Raw genomic sequence first — 19302 nt, forward strand, 5'->3', positions numbered from 1 at the left:
TAGATTGTCTGTTTTAGGTTGATGTGACATTCCTTAATAATTCTCTTAATTAATTAAATGATTAAATTTTCCTTTAGTATTCACAAAATATTGTGAATTGAACTGAACTATTTATGATTGAGGATTTGACTTCAGTTGTACTTTGCTCTCAGAGTACATTTTAGATATAAATATACATTTGTTTAAAAACAAAACTTGTTTTGTAGAGAAAAATTATTGCTACCATCCCATTTTGATGACGTAACCTTTAACGCTGTTGACCTGTGAAGTCATGTGACTTAGTGCGGAAGTAGAGTCAGCTGACGGAGGATCTCGGTTTAGCTCGATGGCTAACGGCGTCTCTTTCTAGGTTGTATTCGTCATTGCTGTGCGGACTCTGGCTGCGGTTTATTGACTAATATTTTCAAAGGAGGGTTCCCGAGACTGGTCCGAAATGATGAAGTTCATGTTCGGTGTCGAGGCTCTCTGTTTGGCGTGTTTTGTTCTACTCAGTCAGGCGTCAGCAAAGGTAAGGCTACTGATAGCCTGGTTAGCTGGCTGTTCACAGAAAATTGTGATGGTGGTTCAGTGAATCTGAAATCTGCTTCCTGAAGCATTCCTCTTCTCTGTTTTTAAAACGCACATCACAGATAGGACTATAATAGTGTAAATATGTATTAAGGCTTGTCTACATTTCCACGTAGATTTCTTGAATAAGATTGTGTAGAAATTAGAACAAACATGCTAATAGAAATGACATTAAGATACAAAGATAAAATTTAGCTTCTGTAAATCTACATTGCACTAGGAAATTCATATCTGTATTTAATCATTCTAATAATCGAATTTGTGTTGTAAAGTTTAATGAATATTAAAACTGGCTTATTAAAATTAAGTTTTGATACATCTCTGGTGTCTTAAAACTCTAGAAAACTTTTGTTTATTATCATTGATGCACTTAATGATCTGAACTGCATTATGTTTTCCTTGGCAGTAAAATTAAATTATGATAACTCATCACAGTAAACCAAAACTTTTCTTTCGATGCAGAATTCAGAAGACATCCGCTGTAAATGCATCTGCCCACCCTACAGAGAAGTGGAAGGACAGATCTACAAGCAAAATGTCTCCCTCAAAGACTGGTGTGTTTAGAAACGCTGCTATAGCTTACTGATAAGTTATTTTAATCTTAATAACAGCCTAACAATGCTGTTCTCTTATCAGTAACTGTCTTCATGTGGTGGAACCGATGCCAGTGGATGGCAAAGATGTTGAGGCCTACTGTTTGCGCTGTGAGTGTAAATATGAAGAAAGAAGCTCAGGGACTATTAAGGTACATTCACTTTGGAAAACATGTGATGGCCAGCGAATAACATTTGTATATTCTTCCATCCATCCATCCATTTTCTATTCGCCCTTTGTCCCTAATGGGGTCGGGAGGGTTGCTGGTGCCTATCCACAGCTAACGTTCTGGGCGAGAGGCGGGGTTCACCCTGGACAGGTCGCCAGTCTGTCGCAGGGCAACAGAGAAAACAGACAGGACAAACAACCATTCACACACTCACACCTAATTTGTATATTCTTGTTCATGTAAAAAAAAAAGTCAAAAGTTTTATTTGCTTATATTTTAATGTTGCTACAAGAAAGTCCTAAATTGAGTCTCCTATGCATGCAGGAATTCTCTCTAAGTATTCTGACTTCCTCACAAAACTCTTCAAAAAAACAATTCTTGGATATCTGAACACTTTAATTTGCCCTTAGGTGTGAATGCGAGTGTGTGTGATTCTATGTGTGTGTGTTTGTTGGATTTGTGATGGACCGAGCTGTCCCTACTGCCCACCCATTGAGCCGTGGAAATGGGCACCAGCTCCCTCTTGTCCTTATAAATACATAGCAGATGTAAAAAATGGATTCACAAGTAAAAAAAAAAAAAAAAAGCAAAACATAACACTGCAGATTGCCAAAGCCCAAGGTTTAGAGTAACTCTTTGATAGAAATATTGTTTGTAAGTGTAGTACTGGTGTCCTCACAGTTTGTGGGGTTTTGTTGTAATTCTTCTCTGACGTTTGTAATTTTCTTACTTGTTGTAGTTATTAGCAATATTTGCTTAGTTTAGTTACTTAAATCTTTGCGGCAACATCATTATTTTCCCCCTGCTTAACATTTAATCTCTTTTTGTTGTCATTCGATGGGTACACAACATTTATCAACATTTTTCCCTTCTAGTAATTGATGCATATTTTCATATTGAATGCATTCATCCCCTGGTTGCTCTCCATTTTTAGGTTACCATCATAATTTATCTTTCCATTCTGGGCCTGTTGCTGCTCTACATGGTATACCTGACTCTCCTGGAGCCCATGTTGAAGAGGCGACTGTTTGGACACTCTCAGCTAATCCAAAGTGACGATGATGTTGTCGGGGTATGTGTTTCTTTTAAAGAAACAGACCATTCCGTGTGTTACAATGCTCTGACTCTGAACTCCGGTGTTGTCAGGCTTTTTATATGCTAGTAAAGAGGTCCTTGTTGCACAAAACATCACATGGTAGCCCTCCATCATGGGTAAAAATTAACAGTTTTACTAGTCTGTGTGTTGCAATATTACTTCATTACTTGGTACTGGTACTGCAGACTCCTTCTGGGGAATATCCTTTAGAAAAAAACCCCCACTGAAATATGACACTGGGTACTTAGCGAATCTACAGCCATCTCAGCAGATATTTAAAGCAGCAACTTCACAATACATTAGCAAACACAATCACAAGCAAATACACTGCAGTAAGAAAGTTCTTCAGAAGGCATTGCCCATAATCTGTTCACAAAAACAGCAGTATGTGGCATTAGTATTATAAAGCCTATTATATGACCCTTTTCTACTTTTTCTCCCATTTTAAGTAAAGTACCCAAAACATTTTAGAGGATTCAATTTTTTTGCTCTTGATGCCATTTAACTTTGTTCTAGTTTTGTTGGTTGAATCTACGTCAGGATTAGGGCTGTGTAATTTTATCGATGCTACGATATGCCCTAACCTTTATCGATACATTAAATCCTACTTTGAGTTTTATGTCAAATCCACATGAATTAAATGACAGCTTCACACATGGCTTTTTTTTTTTACCCAGTTGCACATGTACATTACAAATGACACGTATTGAAACAACCAGTTACTATTAATTATATAATGAAATGAAATAGATAAATTACATTATCTAATATAAGTGAATAAGACAAAAAAAAGGTTCCTTTTTTGCATAACTAAATACACAGTGACAGATTTTTGTGGCACTTTCTTCAAAAGTTGTGGGCAAAGATGCAATTTTTTAAGCTATACTTTTGTCGTAACATGGTCTTACAAAAACTTGAAATTGCTGCACATAACCTTCCCCAAAAACAGAAGTTTAACATAGTATTTAAAGTGCAAATAACATTTTGAAGGGCCTTCTTGAAAATCCTCATGTTCTGTGTTGAAAACGTGCAAAAGAGGAAATCCTTCATGGTCATTCAAATTAACATTCACTGTATACAATTATAAGTAAATCTGAAAATGTTTTTTCACCAAAAAAAAAAAAAGAAAAGGAATACGTTATTGTTTCGCGTCATGCACAATTTCATCCTGCAGGTTCAGCTTAAAAGACATGCAATGAAATCAAAAGTTAAATTAGAAGGAGATTGGTAAAAATTCAGCCGAGCGCAGAGATTGATCAGACAAGAAGGAAATACAGAAGACGTTAAAGTGATAGATTATATTTGTGTAAAAGTTGGCTGGTAATAATAACAAGCCTGAGCAAAATTTGATAATGATGAGTGAATTTCATTAATAATTGCGATCACAACATCTCGGAGGAACTGAATCTATGAAAAATACTGTAAAAACACTTACAGACAGAAAATAGTAGTTAGAACGTTTGTGTACTGTTCACTTTAGAAATCATCACTTGTTCACTGATTGTGAAATACAAGGACTGGACCGAGTGCTGCAGGGCCTTATTAATATATGTTGTAGGTATTGTTTCTCCATTTTAACTGTACAGAACACAAAGGCACTCTTCCAAATGGATCAGATCGAACTTCAAAAGAGAGTCAAGCGAGCTGGCAGTGTATGAACGTGACTAATGCTTCAAGGCACAGAAATTAAGTTAAAATCGATTCTGTTTTTCATTGTGGCATCCTAACATACTTTTGTTTAACTGGATTATAAATATGGGAAAAATAAGGAAAGGCACATGGTTTAATCAGCCTCCAGCAAGGTTGGCTTTTACAGCGTCGTATAATTAGAGCACATGCAAACATAAAACAAACAGTAATCTTGTTCTTGACATTCCTATTACTCCATGTGGAAAAAGTCCAGAATATGTACTAGAACAGAGGATAAAAGTAATCAGTTTGGCCTCCTTTGGTCTGGCTGAATGTTTAGATATTAACAGAGGAAATATGTCGCTGCCTTTCCTTGAGGGTAAAGGTGGAGCTACAGCTGCTTTTTGATCGTGCTGTGATTTGACAAAGTTCACCCAAGACTTTTTATACGAGAGGGCTTTTGACAAAATGTTAACATTTTCATGAAACATGAGTTGGGCACAAATTTGTGTCAGTTCTAAGTCCTGAGCTCGATGCAACTTTTAACAACTAAACTCTTGTGAAGTTTATCTAAATGTTTGGATTAATACAGTTTTTCCTCTGAACTAACATTTATTACACAGTGCTCTTTTCCTTCTCTGCAACAAGCAGGATGCAAAAGGGAACAACCCAAATTACTAACAAACAGGACTACAGTAGGACTGCTGTGAAATTAAATACATAGGAAAGATTAAACTTGTGAAGTTTACTCATCTCTTGGTTCTAAGATGCTGCCAGACTCTTATCCAACATGAATTTTTCTTTCTTGCCTTGCAAGTTTTTTTTTTTTTTTTTTTTTTTTTTTTTGAAAGAACAGTCTTGTGTTGTCTTTTGGTTTGACTCCTAACCGACCTGTTTTTTCACATTTTCAGGACCAACAACCTTTTGCCAATGCTCACAATGTCCTGTCCCGTTCACACTCTCGACCCAACATGCTAAACAAAGTGGAGCACGCCCAGCAGCGCTGGCGGAGGCAAGTCCAGGAACAGAGGAAGTCTGTGTTCGACCGCCATGTTGTCCTCAGTTAAACGGCTTTCTGAGCTGTTGGTGGAGATGAAACGGGACAAACGGTCTGAAGGAAAAAAAAAAAAATTCAACACTGTGAAAGAGACCCCAGAATAATTTGGCTGTACTCTTATTATGGCTTTGGTTTTGAGGTGAACATGGTAGAGAAATGTCGATCTTTGAGGCAGAGGTCACCAGGAGTTGCTGTTTAGTCTACAGAAAAATTACAATGGCTTTAGTTTTGCACATGCTCAAATGAACAAGAATAAATAAATTACTCTGCGACTCAAATTCAAGTTGGAGTTGACTGTCTCAAACACTCCTCATTCAGGTTTACAAGCTTAATGTCAACAACTGGATCAATCAGTGGTCAGTATTTGCGCCATAGAACTTGAACATGACACAAAACGTCATTGCAGAGGAACCAAACGAACGTGGCGTATCTGAGTTTTCAGCCTTCTTTGGAAAAGCATGTTTTGTAATAGCTCTTTTTTTATAAATATTTCTCTATCCATTTGTCCTAACAGTTTAATGTCTTACAAATGGTGAAATGTTTCTTACATACATGAAATCTAATATTTGGACTTGGTGTAATTGAGCTCTGCGGAAATCGATAGTGACATTATCGTTGACATAGCTGTGTTGCTGATTCTGGCCCTCATGAAGTCAGTGCCGTCTTTGTGTAATGTATTTACTGAATAGTCTTTGATATATTTTGTGATTGGTTTAGCTTCTGATCCCTGATGAAGTCCTTGTTGTCAGAGGCAGTGTGGATGTGGCAGGGTGGAGTTACACTCGGACCTATGAAGTTCATTTTGTATAAGGTTTGGGTGGCGTAGACGGTCCTACAAGTGGATGTACGACCACCGGAGGGACCTATGGAAGTGTTCTTTACTATTGTTGATGTGTAACCTTTGACTTTAAAATAAATTTATGTTAAATATCTGGCTCATTTTTCTTGGTTTTTATCTACTTTTCTATGTAATATTGTTTAATCTTCCGATACGTTTTAGTATGGGTACCATGAATACAGAGCTGAAAAATGTTTATCCTAGAACAACAATGATTTCTAACACCTTTAAGCTGATGAAAACTCTTATTTTCATGCCTCAGAGTTCTGCAGTCTTTCATCTCTGTCAACATTTGATTATGCAAAATGAAAACAACGGCTTATTTGAGAGCAAGATTTTGCTTGACAATAGTTTTCTTTCTGTGGCTTAATAAGCTTATGTTCTGCTTCTATTTAAACATTTGTTCAGGATTATAGATGAAAAGTAGCTCTGTCTCTAAATATTAACTAATGTGTGCTGTCTGTGCCAATTAAACAAATTAAATATGTATTTAAAGAGAATAATTTAATGAAGAACTCATCTACTCATGTTAAAATGTTAAATTAAATTTTAAACTCAATTCTATAGTTAAAGAGGAAAATTTCATTTGGGTATAATATAAATAAAACTCATTAAATATCAGACCTCAAGGACTTCCAGTGATTGACTCCTTATTTTATCTATTACATCGTTTAAAATTTTAAGGGAGTTTATTTATTTATTTATTTTTTACTACTATAAAATATACTTACAAATAAACTATTTAGATATGTGTTGGAAAGTTTAATTATGTTCCACAGCATTCACATTAGTTTTCCAGCTCTAACCTAAAGGTAAAGATCCTGTTTTCTGTGCAGATCTTGAGCAAAACTAGAGTTTGGGCTCAAACAGTAATTACTCATAATTTATCAAGAAAGAGAATAGGCAGCACATTAGGGCTTCTGAACGAATTATTTAACTAAACCATACTGAATGTTGTTTTATAGGCAACACAAATGCTGCACAAAAATTTGGTGTCAAGATTTTTTTTAAATTTCTTTTCAAAATTTCTATTCAGTTTGGCAATTTTCTTGAAGCTTTATTTTGCTATTTTAGATCCCGACGTCTTATCACATCCTGACATATGGTGATACGTTCCTGTCTAGTGCTTAGGAGTTTTCTCATCCTCCCACTTTCTGAAAACTGAACACAATGTTAAGTTTTTAAAATCTGGGAATTTTCTTGCCACGGGTCCAAGATTTCAACGTTCTGATCTTTGACCCGTTTTGCAATCAGTTTTGTTTTGACAATGCGTTCCATCATGCCGGAAAGAGCACAGATTATCTATCTGTGCCTGGATTATTGCTCTTCAAGGACAGATTGATCTCAATCTTTATAAATGGCAGGGTTCTTGGACAGAACAACACTCGTGGATTTTATCAGGATGCTTTACAACTGGCACAATAAAGGTAGCTCGCTATGATTCTCCAAGACAAATAATTTTCCAGATGTCCCTCAGATCTGAAAGTACTCATCAGAGGAAGCGTCGTTACACAACTCTTCTGCTGTCCATTCTTGCACTTCTTGCAGGATTATGACCCCACTTGAGTTATTCTTTGCTGCCCTTCTTACCCCAAGGTTGTTGTCGAAATGTTTTCCACTTAATGTTGGGACTGACACACCCACCCGCACCTGATGCTTTTATGAAGCAAGTTCTGCCCTGGTGGCAAACTTCGCAGTCGGGGATGGTTTTGGTCCTTACCGAACATTCTTCCCCACAACACCGGACCTAATACCTCTGAAAACTGTTCCCTCGGGTGCAGCGTTTTCAGGTGCAATTTTCCAACAAGGGAAGTTATCAGAATGCAAAGTAATTATGGGTAGGCACTTGGTTGAAGTAATTATTGTACACACGTAAAAAGAAGACAAAATTAAGCACACCTGGTCCTCTTTTGTGGTAATTACAAAAATAAAATTAAAATAGGCTGCATCATTTACGAATTTACGAAACACACAACTATTTTTGCTGACCAAAGGTGTTGGCCACTTTTGTGGTTTTCCAGATTAAAGAAGACTCACTTCTGTGTCTTTTGTGCTCTGAACCTAGTTTGTGTAAAAAAAAAAAAACAAAACAAAAAAAAACAAATCCCAAAGTACACATGTTAACAAAAAACATCGTTATCTCGTTTTACTTTTTATATAGTGGATTCTGCTTTTTACCCCATTCTGTTTTTCCTATATTTTAAATGTAAAAGTGAACTTATTATCAGTAGCTCCAGATAATTATCACCATTTTAAGTTCTGGCACAGCTGAACAAAAATTGTTTTTTTATATATTTACTCAAAATATTCCGGACGCGTAAACGAAAAGTCCGTGATTGGATCGTTTTGATCTCTGAGAAAACTGCAACCATCTTCTTTTCATTTAAAAAAATGATGATTTCCATCCAGCTGCGTCACCATTTCCTGTGCAGTCCGCTTTTCCCTGTTTTCTCCCTCCTCTCACTCATTGGATGCAGTTATAGACGGAGAAGGTCGTTTTACCCGCAGAAAAAAACAAAACAAAACAAAACGCAAATCAGTTTTCAGGCTGCACGAAGACAGAAAGCCACGCATCTTTGATGAAGAATGGATTATTAAGCAAACACAGCAACGACACAGAAACACGGGTACGTGTCCTTTTTTTGTTGTTCTATAAAGGCTGTTTAGGGAGAAATCTAACGGAATCATCTATTCTTAAGAAAGTTTACTAAAGTTTTGTTGTTTATAAAAAAGACACAAAAAATATTCGTATATCTTTTGACCGTGATTATATACTTTATATCACCTTAAACTATGACGAAAGTCACAGTTACTGACTTTGGTCGATGCTGTCTGTCTTCTCCTCTTGTTAATGATGGTTTTTGTTGGAAAATAGTTTCTAAGCTTTTGTAATGCAATTGTCACGTTCAACCTACAGGGGGCAGTCAAGGGCTTTGAATGCGAAATAGGCAGTAATCGATGGCCTCTGCTCTCGTTTGTATTTCGTTTGACTTCATGCCACAACAAACCACAGATCGATTTTTTTCCCTTCTGTGAGTCAGTTTGGAAACTGTAACTTATACAAAACCCACAGACACACACTTTTTCTCACACTTCCACACACATACACACAGATTTACAACACCCCAGTCCATTGTCCTCACAGTAGGTTCAAACCACGTTGTCGTCTTAAGATTCAATTCAGTATACAAGAAAGACTCTTGTTTTATCAGGTCTGGAGGAAACACATGTATTCACAATGTGCATTCGTCTATAAAGTTGTTTTCAATAATTCCCGGATTGGTGTTGTGACATCTGGGAGATATTGAGATAGATGCCAAATGCTAAATTCAGATCTTTGTATGTCATAAGATTGGAACTCCAGCTAGTCAAAGGATAAAAAAAAAAAAAAATAGAAACACATTATTATTTGTCACTCAGACTTATGCATGCTTAATCAAGCAACCACTAACGTGTTCTTTTACTACCAATATCTTATTTCATTATTTTCTTTGAAGTGTATGTTTCACACTCTGATTTAGTAAGTGGTGCTGGAGCCGAACATTTTGAAACAAAAATAAATGGATATAAATCCAGCTGCATCTAAAGCAGATATGTGTCCCTGTCTATGCTTGTGCACTAGGATGAATGTGTAGGTAAGTTTTATTTAAAATTAGCATGTGCCAAGTGGTGACAGATGACTAGATGGATAACCCTGAAAGCAGATTCCACTGTAGGCCATCAAGTGCCAAATGAGGTCTGTTAATAATCAAAACAGCCCACATTATTGACTCTGAACAAGCACAAAGCAAAAAAGGCTTTTCCTGCAGTGCACTCAGTCAGAATATAAAAAGAAAACAGCTGGCTGCCTTCTTGTGGAGCCAGCTGCTCTGCATAAGGCACTTCCAGCTGATAGCTGTAGTTTTAAAGAGGGGGAGATGTCTTCAATCCACAAGATGTGTCTTCTCTCTCTCAGCGTTGACAAAATATGTCAACTTAATCTTGAAGTCAAAGAGCTGCCTCGGGCCTGTTTCTGAAATGCGATATTGAGTTTAGATGGCAAAAGAAACTGAATTGAATGTGTGGGTGAGTTTTATTTAAAATTAGCATGGATGAGATTGTTGGGTTATAAAACGGACTTGGGCTTCTTTGAACTTGTCCAGAAGCTAAAATATCAGGGATGAATTTTATTGTGTTGGTGGCAAAACACTCAAGAATATATACTATTTTCTCATTATATTTTCATTACCCAAGCAATAAAAAAAATAAGATAAACTAATAAAAAAGTAAAATCAAATAAACAGTGCTACTTCAATGCCTAAAACCATAGTATTTCTGCTACTTCCTGAATAAGTTAGGATATTCCAGAGTTTCAGAGCATTTGTTGCTACAAGGTTCCACGCTCAGTGATGTTTAATTTTCAGTTTTAACTTAGGGAGCGACACCCTGAACAGTTAGCCTGTTAGATCAGAGGTACTGTAAATGTCCAAACCAGAACATTATTCTGAAAGCAAGTCAGAGTTTAAATAAGGCAAGTAAACAAAGAATTACATCTAAGTGAGAGGAAATGGCAACATTGGATGTAACAGAGCTCAGCAGCAATATTACTCTACTGATAAAAATAGCAACAAAAATCCCTTTGGCAACTTTGCAAAAACAATAAATTAACATTAAACATATGCTCAGTTCTTTAACACTGACACATTTGCAGTATGTTGGTGTTTTAAAAGCAATGAGAGAAGCTGAATGTCAGCAGCATAACAGTGATAGGTAATATCACCAAACAATCCTAAACAATTTTGTAGGGGAGAAATAAAAGCTAAAATAAACATCTAGAACTTCAAATCGAAGTGTAATAAAATATTAAAGTTTTATTTTGCTTCAGAATACTTCTAAAAAATATAGAGGAAGCAAACCTATCAGAAGCTGTACCAGACATGCCTGTGTATTAAACAGAGAATGCCATAACAAGTTTATACTTTGAGGATTCCCGTTCGGTAGAAAACCAATATGTCGTATTCGGATGCTCTGTGAAAGAATTTCACTTATGAGTGTAAGTTCAGGCTTTGATGCTCCAGTATAATGGAAGTCAAGGATGTGGTTTTTAATGAGAAGTCCAGATGGCTCAGCGATCAATGTAACAATGAAGCTGAGGACTGGTAAAACATAGCCACAAATAGAAGCCAGTGGCTCAGCCTTTTGTGCTCAGACAGTGAGATTTGAAGTGTTTTCAGGAAAGAAGGGCTTTACGAGACCTTGAAAAGTTTTGATGGGGTCTCTGAGAAATGCTTCCTACTTACTCCATGTTACAAATCACCATCACCACCACGAATGTCTGTGTTTTGTGACTTCCTCTAACTTTGCAGGCCTGTGGGATGACAAGACACTCTTGCTTTTGCCCAAAAGACTGGATAAAGGCAGGTTTATGGCTGTGCTTAGCTTTAGATTTGATCGAAAAAGCTTCACATTATGGTTGTTTTTGCTTTTTAATAGTATAAAGTGGACAGGCTGTCAGTCTTTCGCTGTGGTTGAAACAAAAGTGAAAAAAGCTTCATTTAAAAAAGCAAATCTGAGTCAAAATGAAAACAGGATCTCACTAATTAAAGGGATCTGAGTGATTTGCGATATACTTTGCAGAAATATCTTGTTTGAAAGATTCAGACCATTTTAATCACTGAGCAGCAGACTAAAGATTATTGAAATTCATGCGGCTTTATTGTGTTGCCTCGTATGATTTGATTTTTAAAGGTTTGAGAAAATATATGAGCACTTTATTATTTAGATTTATGTGGCCTTATAGACTGGGTAGAGGGAGTGTTTGGTGAATAACAGTTAAATTCCTTGTGAAGTGTGTATTATTCAACTTTACACCATTTCAGACATTTGGCTCATTTCAAAAACAGTGAAAATTTACAGCAAATAATAAAACAACAGTTTCATTATTTACATTGACTTTAATGGGAAATGTTCCAATGCTGCATTTGAATTAAGTTTTAAACTCCCTGTAATAAGATGACTGGCAGGTTTGAGCCTTTGTTTGCACATGTACACACACTCTGAGGGGCCCTCTGGGGCCCAGCAAGCCGCTTTGTGGGACATTGAGGTGGACGTAAAGCGCAGGTGCTCAGGCACAGCTGGTTCCTTTGTTGTTTACATATTGAGAGAAAAGTTCTTGGACACAGTGCTTATTTGTCAAATTTTCTAAAGGATGTAAACTAGAAATTTTGTTTTAGCATTTCAGATTTATATGTTTTTACACAAATACAAATGTTATTTTAAATGCTTTAAAATCCTTCTTAGAGTTTTCCAGACAACAGTGGACCACACAAATTACTCACGTTTTTTATTTTTTTTGTACGATCTCCTCTTCAGTTCAACCTTATCAGTGGAGACACATTGTTGATGTTACCATTATAAAATAAATTACAATTAAGAATTGGCAAAGCTCAATGTGATTTTCACAGGAGGCAGAGCGTTGTTGTTAGCAGCTGCTGAAAGTAACTAAAAAGTTACTTTTAATGTAACTTAGTTACTTTCCAAATCAAGTAGTCAATAATATAACTAAGTTACTTTTTCAAGGAGTAATCAGTAGTCCGATTAAAGTTACTTTTTCAAAGTAACTATGCCAACACTGCCTACAATTGTCTTTATTTTATACAACTGTAATGTTTTATTTGACTGTATACTGGATGTCTCTGAGCTGAGTCTGGTTGTGTTTGGGCAACCTTTATGACATTTCTCTCAGAGGTTCAGCCTTTTGCGTGGGAAGCATCATGGTTAATGATGATCAGAAACACACAATCACAAAAAAAGGTTTTGTGTGTTTTTCTATCACATCAATGTATAAAGAGAATCTTATTTGTTGAGCATACAATAGCTCAACAATCTATAATTGTTGAGCTATTAAGTAGTTAGCTCAACAATTTTGTTGAAGATGTTTTGTTCCTAGAACACATTTGGCACTCTTGCTTTACTAGACATTAAAATAAGTAAATATAAATGTAGCTAAGCTTGTAGAAAAATTATATGTATCAAGTGTCACAAGTCACGATATAGAGACAGTTTTGACAAATATGTAAAAACATATTTTTTATAAAAATTACATACTGGGGATTCAATGCTATTGTGAATGATCTATATTCAAAATCACAAATTTATCTGATTATTTAATTTCAAATGCTTGGCTCAACAATAATTTTCTTTAGGAATTATTAAACAAAAAACGCTTAATAAGCAGATTTTGATATTTGATATTGGGAAATACTTAATCCTAAATTACGTTGATCGGTGTTAGAGACTTAAAGATTAAAATCCCCAAGTTCTGACAGCAATTTTGTGTTTAATTTGCATTTAAAAGTTAGAATTTCTAACCTTAAAGTCAGAAAAATCAGCTGCACAGGGTGATATGAAAATGTGCTGTCTCTCCACCAGCAGCACAAGCAGCACTGCAAGATTGCCAAAATGGCTCTGGCAAACTCAGATATGCTGCTTTAGGTGAAGAACAGATGTGTTTTTTCCCACATCTAACTGTAATTAAGAGATTTTCATTACTGGGACTGTTTTTACTTAAGTCACAGTATAGCACTTTAAAAGCACTTTTTGAACTTCATTAACAAGCACTTTATTTAGCACTGGACTTGAAGCATAGATCTCAGCTGTCACATGCCACTACATCACTAGAAACTATCAACTCTATGAAAGCAAGAAAATCAACAACTGGAAACTCTTTCTCGGACTGTTAAAGAATCACTGGAGGACAATCAATCACATCAATCAGGATCTCAGTAAAAACATTTTTGGACCACTTTATCGTTGGGGATATTTTGATTAAGAGACTTTCTGAAATAATTTCTTTTTGAAACATAATCAAGGACTTCTATTGAGTATTTCTGTTGGTATGAATTATGTACTATTTTTAGTTTGTCATTTTTTGTTTCTCATGTTTCACTGTAAATAATTGCACATTATTTGTTTTATTCTGAATTTTTCAATAATAAAAAGATAAAAAAAAAAAAAAAACGCGTCTGACTACGGATCAGAAGAGTCTAGGTTCGACTCCTGGCTAGCTCGAGTGCCTTTTATTCTGTCGTCATAGTCATCACTAATGTGACTGAGATCTCTGGAACAGCTCAGAAAGATGTTAGAAGTATTGATTTGTAAAAAAACAATATGTCCTGACGCAGCCCAGAACAAAGACTTTGGAAAGGGCTCTTTTGCTTCTTGACAAAAGAGCACAGAGACAAGAAGACGAGGATTGAGATGGGCAGGTCAATCAGACACATTGAATGTATTGTAAAAAGTCTGGCATAGCAGAGGATGGTTTCGATCCATCGACCTCTGGGTTATGGGCCCAGCACGCTTCCGCTGCGCCACTCTGCTTTTACCACCAATTGCCGTGACCCGGATTCGAACCGGGGTTGCTGCGGCCACAACGCAGAGTACTAACCACTATACGATCACTGCTTCTTACTGACAGCTTTCTTTCGCCAGCTACACCTAACAATCCTGTCCTCTTGTAATTGGGGAAAAAAAGGAGTCCTTCGAGCCGGAGTTGAACCAGCGACCTAAGGATATCCACCTTTGTACTCTACAGTCCTCCGCTCTACCAACTGAGATATCGAAGGTCATGGCTTAGAGCCGTAGGAAGCTGTCACATGCCACTGCAAAGCTGCATTATCAAGCAAACTGCGTCTCTTGGGTTGAGCGTGTGCTGAGCTTCGTTGGCGCAGTAGGCAGCGTGTCAGTCTCATAATCTGAAGGTCGTGAGTTCAACCCTCACACGGGGCATGTGTTTTGATGAATTCAGTTATTTTCCCACGCGCTCCGACCAATCAGTCGTGTTCTTACACGATGACAAGGAGGCTTCTGCCACCAGATGGGCTAGTGGCGCAATGGATAACGCGTCTGACTACGGATCAGAAGAGTCTAGGTTCGACTCCTGGCTAGCTCGAGTGCCTTTTATTCTGTCGTCATAGTCATCACTAATGTGACTGAGATCTCAGAAAGATGTTAGAAGTATTGATTTGCAAAAAAAAAATATGTCCTGACGCAGCCCAGAACAAAGACTTTGGAAAGGGCTCTTTTGCTTCTTGACAAAAGAGCACAGAGACAAGAAGACGAGGATTGAGATGGGCAGGTCAATCAGACACATTGAATGTATTGTAAAAAGTCTGGCATAGCAGAGGATGGTTTCGATCCATCGACCTCTGGGTTATGGGCCCAGCACGCTTCCGCTGCGCCACTCTGCTTTTACCACCAATTGCCATGACCCGGATTCGAACCGGGGTTGCTGCGGCCACAACGCAGAGTACTAACCACTATACGATCACTGCTTCTTACTGACAGCTTTCTTTCGCCAGCTACGCCTAACAATCCTGTCCTCTTGTAATTGGGGAAAAAAAGGAGTCCTTCGAGCCGGAGTTGAACCAGCGACCTAAGGATATCCACCTTTGTACTCTACAGTCCTCCGCTCTACCAACTGAGATATCGAAGGTCATGGCTTAGAGCCGTAGGAAGCTGTCACATGCCACTGCAAAGCTGCATTATCAAGCAAACTGCGTCTCTTGGGTTGAGCGTGTGCTGAGCCTCGTTGGCGCAGTAGGCAGCGCGTCAGTCTCATAATCTGAAGGTCGTGAGTTCAACCCTCACACGGGGCATGTGTTTTGATGAATTCAGTTATTTTCCCACGCGCTCCGACCAATCAGTCGTGTTCTTACACCATGACAAGGAGGCTTCAGCCGCCAGATGGGCTAGTGGCGCAATGGATAACGCGTCTGACTACGGATCAGAAGAGTCTAGGTTCGACTCCTGCCTAGCTCGAGTGCCTTTTATTCTGTCGTCATAGTCATCACTAATGTGACTGAGATCTCAGAAAGATGTTAGAAGTATTGATTTGTAAAAAAAAAAAAAATGTCCTGACCCAGCCCAGAACAAAGACTTTGGAAAGGGCTCTTTTGCTTCTTGACAAAAGAGCACAGAGACAAGAAGAGGAGGATTGAGATGGGCAGGTCAATCAGACACATTGAATGTATTGTAAAAAGTCTGGCATAGCAGAGGATGGTTTCGATCCATCGACCTCTGGGTTATGGGCCCAGCACGCTTCCGCTGCGCCACTCTGCTTTTACCACCAATTGCCGTGACCCGGATTCGAACCGGGGTTGCTGCGGCCACAACGCAGAGTACTAACCACTATACGATCACGGCTTCTTACTGACAGCTCTCTTTCGCCAGCTACACCTAACAATCCTGTCCTCTTGTAATTGGGGAAAAAAAGGAGTCCTTCGAGCCGGAGTTGAACCAGCGACCTAAGGATGTCCACCTTTGTACTCTACAGTCCTCCGCTCTACCAACTGAGCTATCGAAGGTCATGGCTTAGAGCCGTAGGAAGCTGTCACATGCCACTGCAAAGCTGCATTATCAAGCAAACTGCGTCTCTTGGGTTGAGCGTGTGCTGAGCCTCGTTGGCGCAGTAGGCAGCGCGTCAGTCTCATAATCTGAAGGTCGTGAGTTCAACCCTCACACGGGGCATGTGTTTTGATGAATTCAGTTATTTTCCCACGCGCTCCGACCAATCAGTCGTGTTCTTACACGATGACAAGGAGGCTTCAGCCGCCAGATGGGCTAGTGGCGCAATGGATAACGCGTCTGACTACGGATCAGAAGAGTCTAGGTTCGACTCCTGGCTAGCTCGAGTGCCTTTTATTCTGTCGTCATAGTCATCACTAATGTGACTGAGATCTCTGGAACAGCTCAGAAAGATGTTAGAAGTATTGATTTGTAAAAAAAAATGTCCTGATGCAGCCCTGAACAAAGACTTTGGAAAGGGCTCTTTTGCTTCTTGACAAAAGAGCACAGAGACAAGAAGAGGAGGATTGAGATGGGCAGGTCAATCAGACACATTGAATGTATTGTAAAAAGTCTGGCATAGCAGAGGATGGTTTCGATCCATCGACCTCTGGGTTATGGGCCCAGCACGCTTCCGCTGCGCCACTCTGCTTTTACCACCAATTGCCGTGACCCGGATTCGAACCGGGGTTGCTGCGGGCACAACGCAGAGTACTAACCACTATACGATCACGGCTTCTTACTGACAGCTCTCTTTCGCCAGCTACACCTAACAATCCTGTCCTCTTGTAATTGGGGGAAAAAAAGGAGTCCTTCGAGCCGGAGTTGAACCAGCGACCTAAGGATGTCCACCTTTGTACTCTACAGTCCTCCGCTCTACCAACTGAGCTATCGAAGGTCATGGCTTAGAGCCGTAGGAAGCTGTCACATGCCACTGCAAAGCTGCATTATCAAGCAAACTGCGTCTCTTGGGTTGAGCGTGTGCTGAGCCTCGTTGGCGCAGTAGGCAGCGCGTCAGTCTCATAATCTGAAGGTCGTGAGTTCAACCCTCACACGGGGCATGTGTTTTGATGAATTCAGTTATTTTCCCACGCGCTCCGACCAATCAGTCGTGTTCTTACACGATGACAAGGAGGCTTCAGCCAGATGGGCTAGTGGCGCAATGGATAACGCCTGACTACGGATCAGAAGAGTCTAGGTTCGACTCCTGGCTAGCTCGAGTGCCTTTTATTCTGTTGTCATAGTCATCACTAATGTGACTGAGATCTCTGGAACAGCTCAGAAAGATGTTAGAAGTATTGATTTGTAAAAAAAAAAAAATGTCCTGACGCAGCCCAGAACAAAGACATTGGAAAGGGCTCTTTTGCTTCTTGACAAAAGAGCACAGAGACAAGAAGACGAGTATTGAGATGGGCAGGTCAATCAGACACATTGAATGTATTGTAAAAAGTCTGGCATAGCAGAGGATGGTTTCGATCCATCGACCTCTGGGTTATGGGCCGCTTCCGCTGCGCCACTCTGCTTTTACCACCAATTGCAATGACCCGGATTCGAACCGGGGTTGCTGCGGGCACAACGCAGAGTACTAACCACTATACGATCACGGCTTCTTACTGACAGCTCTCTTTCGCCAGCTACACCTAACAATCCTGTCCTCTTGTAATTGGGGAAAAAAAGGAGTCCTTCGAGCCGGAGTTGAACCAGCGACCTAAGGATGTCCACCTTTGTACTCTACAGTCCTCCGCTCTACCAACTGAGCTATCGAAGGTCATGGCTTAGAGCCGTAGGAAGCTGTCACATGCCACTGCAAAGCTGCATTATCAAGCAAACTGAGTCTCTTGGGTTGAGCGTGTGCTGAGCCTCGTTGGCGCAGTAGGCAGCGCGTCAGTCTCAAAATCTGAAGGTCGTGAGTTCAACCCTCACACGGGGCATGTGTTTTGATGAATTCAATTATTTTCCCACGCGCTCCGACCAATCAGTCGTGTTCTTACACGATGACAAGGAGGCTTCAGCCGCCAGATGGGCTAGTGGCGCAATGGATAACGCGTCTGACTACGGATCAGAAGAGTCTAGGTTCGACTCCTGGCTAGCTCGAGTGCCTTTTATTCTGTCGTCATAGTCATCACTAATGTGACTGAGATCTCTGGAACAGCTCAGAAAGATGTTAGAAGTATTGATTTGTAAAAAAAAATGTCCTGACGCAGCCCAGAACAAAGACTTTGGAAATGGCTCTTTTGCTTCTTGACAAAAGAGCACAGAGACAAGAAGACGAGGATTGAGATGGGCAGGTCAATCAGACACATTGAATGTATTGTAAAAAGTCTGGCATAGCAGAGGATGGTTTCGATCCATCGACCTCTGGGTTATGGGCCCAGCACGCTTCCGCTGCGCCACTCTGCTTTTACCACCAATTGCCGTGACCCGGATTCGAACCGGGGTTGCTGCGGCCAACTCGCAGAGTACTAACCACTATACGATCACGGCTTCTTACTGACAGATTTCTTTCGCCAGCTACACCTAACAATCCTGTCCTCTTGTAATTGGGGAAAAAAAGGAATCCTTCGAGCCGGAGTTGAACCAGCAACTTAAGGATGTCCACCTTCGTACTCTACAGTCCTCCGCTCTACCAACTGAGCTATCGAAGGTCATGGCTTAGAGCCGTAGGAAGCTGTCACATGCCACTGCAAAGCTGCATTATCAAGCAAACTGCGTCTCTTGGGTTGAGCGTGTGCTGAGCCTCGTTGGCGCAGTAGGCAGCGCGTCAGTCTCATAATCTGAAAGTCGTGAGTTCAACCCTCACACAGGGCATGTGTTTGATGAATTCAAATATTTCCCCACGCGCTCCGACCAATCAGTCGTGTTCTTACACGATGACAAGGAGGCTTCAGCCGCCAGATGGGCTAGTGGCGCAATGGATAACGCGTCTGACTACGGATCAGAAGAGTCTAGGTTCGACTCCTGGCTAGCTCGAGTGCCTTTTATTCTGTCGTCATAGTCATCACTAATGTGACTGAGATCTCTGGAACAGC

General features: G+C 39.5%; 2 protein-coding genes and 18 non-coding genes across 20 annotated transcripts in view; 12 read left to right on the forward strand and 8 right to left on the reverse strand.

The window, feature by feature from the left end:
* Positions 1–270: 270 nt before the first annotated feature.
* tmem9b (TMEM9 domain family, member B) lies at positions 271–6042 on the forward strand. Its single transcript, XM_044099731.1, has 5 exons — positions 271–508; positions 1030–1121; positions 1204–1312; positions 2265–2402; positions 4967–6042. The coding sequence occupies exons 1-5, from the start codon at positions 434–436 to the stop codon at positions 5120–5122; spliced, it is 570 nt and encodes a 189-aa protein (XP_043955666.1). The 5' UTR covers positions 271–433; the 3' UTR covers positions 5123–6042.
* A 2390-nt stretch (positions 6043–8432) lies between these two features.
* The window catches only part of dennd2b (DENN domain containing 2B), a 79690-nt gene continuing 68820 nt past the window's right edge, over positions 8433–19302 (forward strand). The window contains exon 1 of the mRNA XM_044099751.1: positions 8433–8577. The gene's annotated coding sequence lies outside the window, so the exon portion shown is untranslated. The remainder of the gene's footprint in view (positions 8578–19302) is intronic.
* On the reverse strand, positions 14466–14553 carry trnay-gua. Its single transcript is given in 2 exon segments — positions 14466–14501; positions 14517–14553. It is a non-coding gene; the product is annotated as a tRNA-Tyr (tRNA).
* trnam-cau lies at positions 14644–14716 on the forward strand. The gene has a single exon. It is a non-coding gene; the product is annotated as a tRNA-Met (tRNA).
* Positions 14807–14879, forward strand: trnar-acg. The gene has a single exon. It is a non-coding gene; the product is annotated as a tRNA-Arg (tRNA).
* Positions 15335–15422, reverse strand: trnay-gua. Its single transcript is given in 2 exon segments — positions 15335–15370; positions 15386–15422. It is a non-coding gene; the product is annotated as a tRNA-Tyr (tRNA).
* Positions 15513–15585, forward strand: trnam-cau. Its single transcript has one exon. It is a non-coding gene; the product is annotated as a tRNA-Met (tRNA).
* On the forward strand, positions 15676–15748 carry trnar-acg. The gene has a single exon. It is a non-coding gene; the product is annotated as a tRNA-Arg (tRNA).
* trnah-gug lies at positions 16061–16132 on the reverse strand. The gene has a single exon. It is a non-coding gene; the product is annotated as a tRNA-His (tRNA).
* On the reverse strand, positions 16206–16293 carry trnay-gua. The gene is given in 2 exon segments: positions 16206–16241; positions 16257–16293. It is a non-coding gene; the product is annotated as a tRNA-Tyr (tRNA).
* trnam-cau lies at positions 16384–16456 on the forward strand. Its single transcript has one exon. It is a non-coding gene; the product is annotated as a tRNA-Met (tRNA).
* On the forward strand, positions 16547–16619 carry trnar-acg. Its single transcript has one exon. It is a non-coding gene; the product is annotated as a tRNA-Arg (tRNA).
* trnah-gug lies at positions 16938–17009 on the reverse strand. The gene has a single exon. It is a non-coding gene; the product is annotated as a tRNA-His (tRNA).
* trnay-gua lies at positions 17084–17171 on the reverse strand. Its single transcript is given in 2 exon segments — positions 17084–17119; positions 17135–17171. It is a non-coding gene; the product is annotated as a tRNA-Tyr (tRNA).
* trnam-cau lies at positions 17262–17334 on the forward strand. Its single transcript has one exon. It is a non-coding gene; the product is annotated as a tRNA-Met (tRNA).
* On the reverse strand, positions 17954–18041 carry trnay-gua. The gene is given in 2 exon segments: positions 17954–17989; positions 18005–18041. It is a non-coding gene; the product is annotated as a tRNA-Tyr (tRNA).
* On the forward strand, positions 18132–18204 carry trnal-caa. Its single transcript has one exon. It is a non-coding gene; the product is annotated as a tRNA-Leu (tRNA).
* Positions 18295–18367, forward strand: trnar-acg. Its single transcript has one exon. It is a non-coding gene; the product is annotated as a tRNA-Arg (tRNA).
* Positions 18831–18918, reverse strand: trnay-gua. The gene is given in 2 exon segments: positions 18831–18866; positions 18882–18918. It is a non-coding gene; the product is annotated as a tRNA-Tyr (tRNA).
* Positions 19171–19243, forward strand: trnar-acg. The gene has a single exon. It is a non-coding gene; the product is annotated as a tRNA-Arg (tRNA).

The sequence above is a fragment of the Gambusia affinis genome, linkage group LG02 (genome assembly GCF_019740435.1).
Source record: "Gambusia affinis linkage group LG02, SWU_Gaff_1.0, whole genome shotgun sequence".
NCBI classification, from domain to species: domain Eukaryota; kingdom Metazoa; phylum Chordata; class Actinopteri; order Cyprinodontiformes; family Poeciliidae; genus Gambusia; species Gambusia affinis.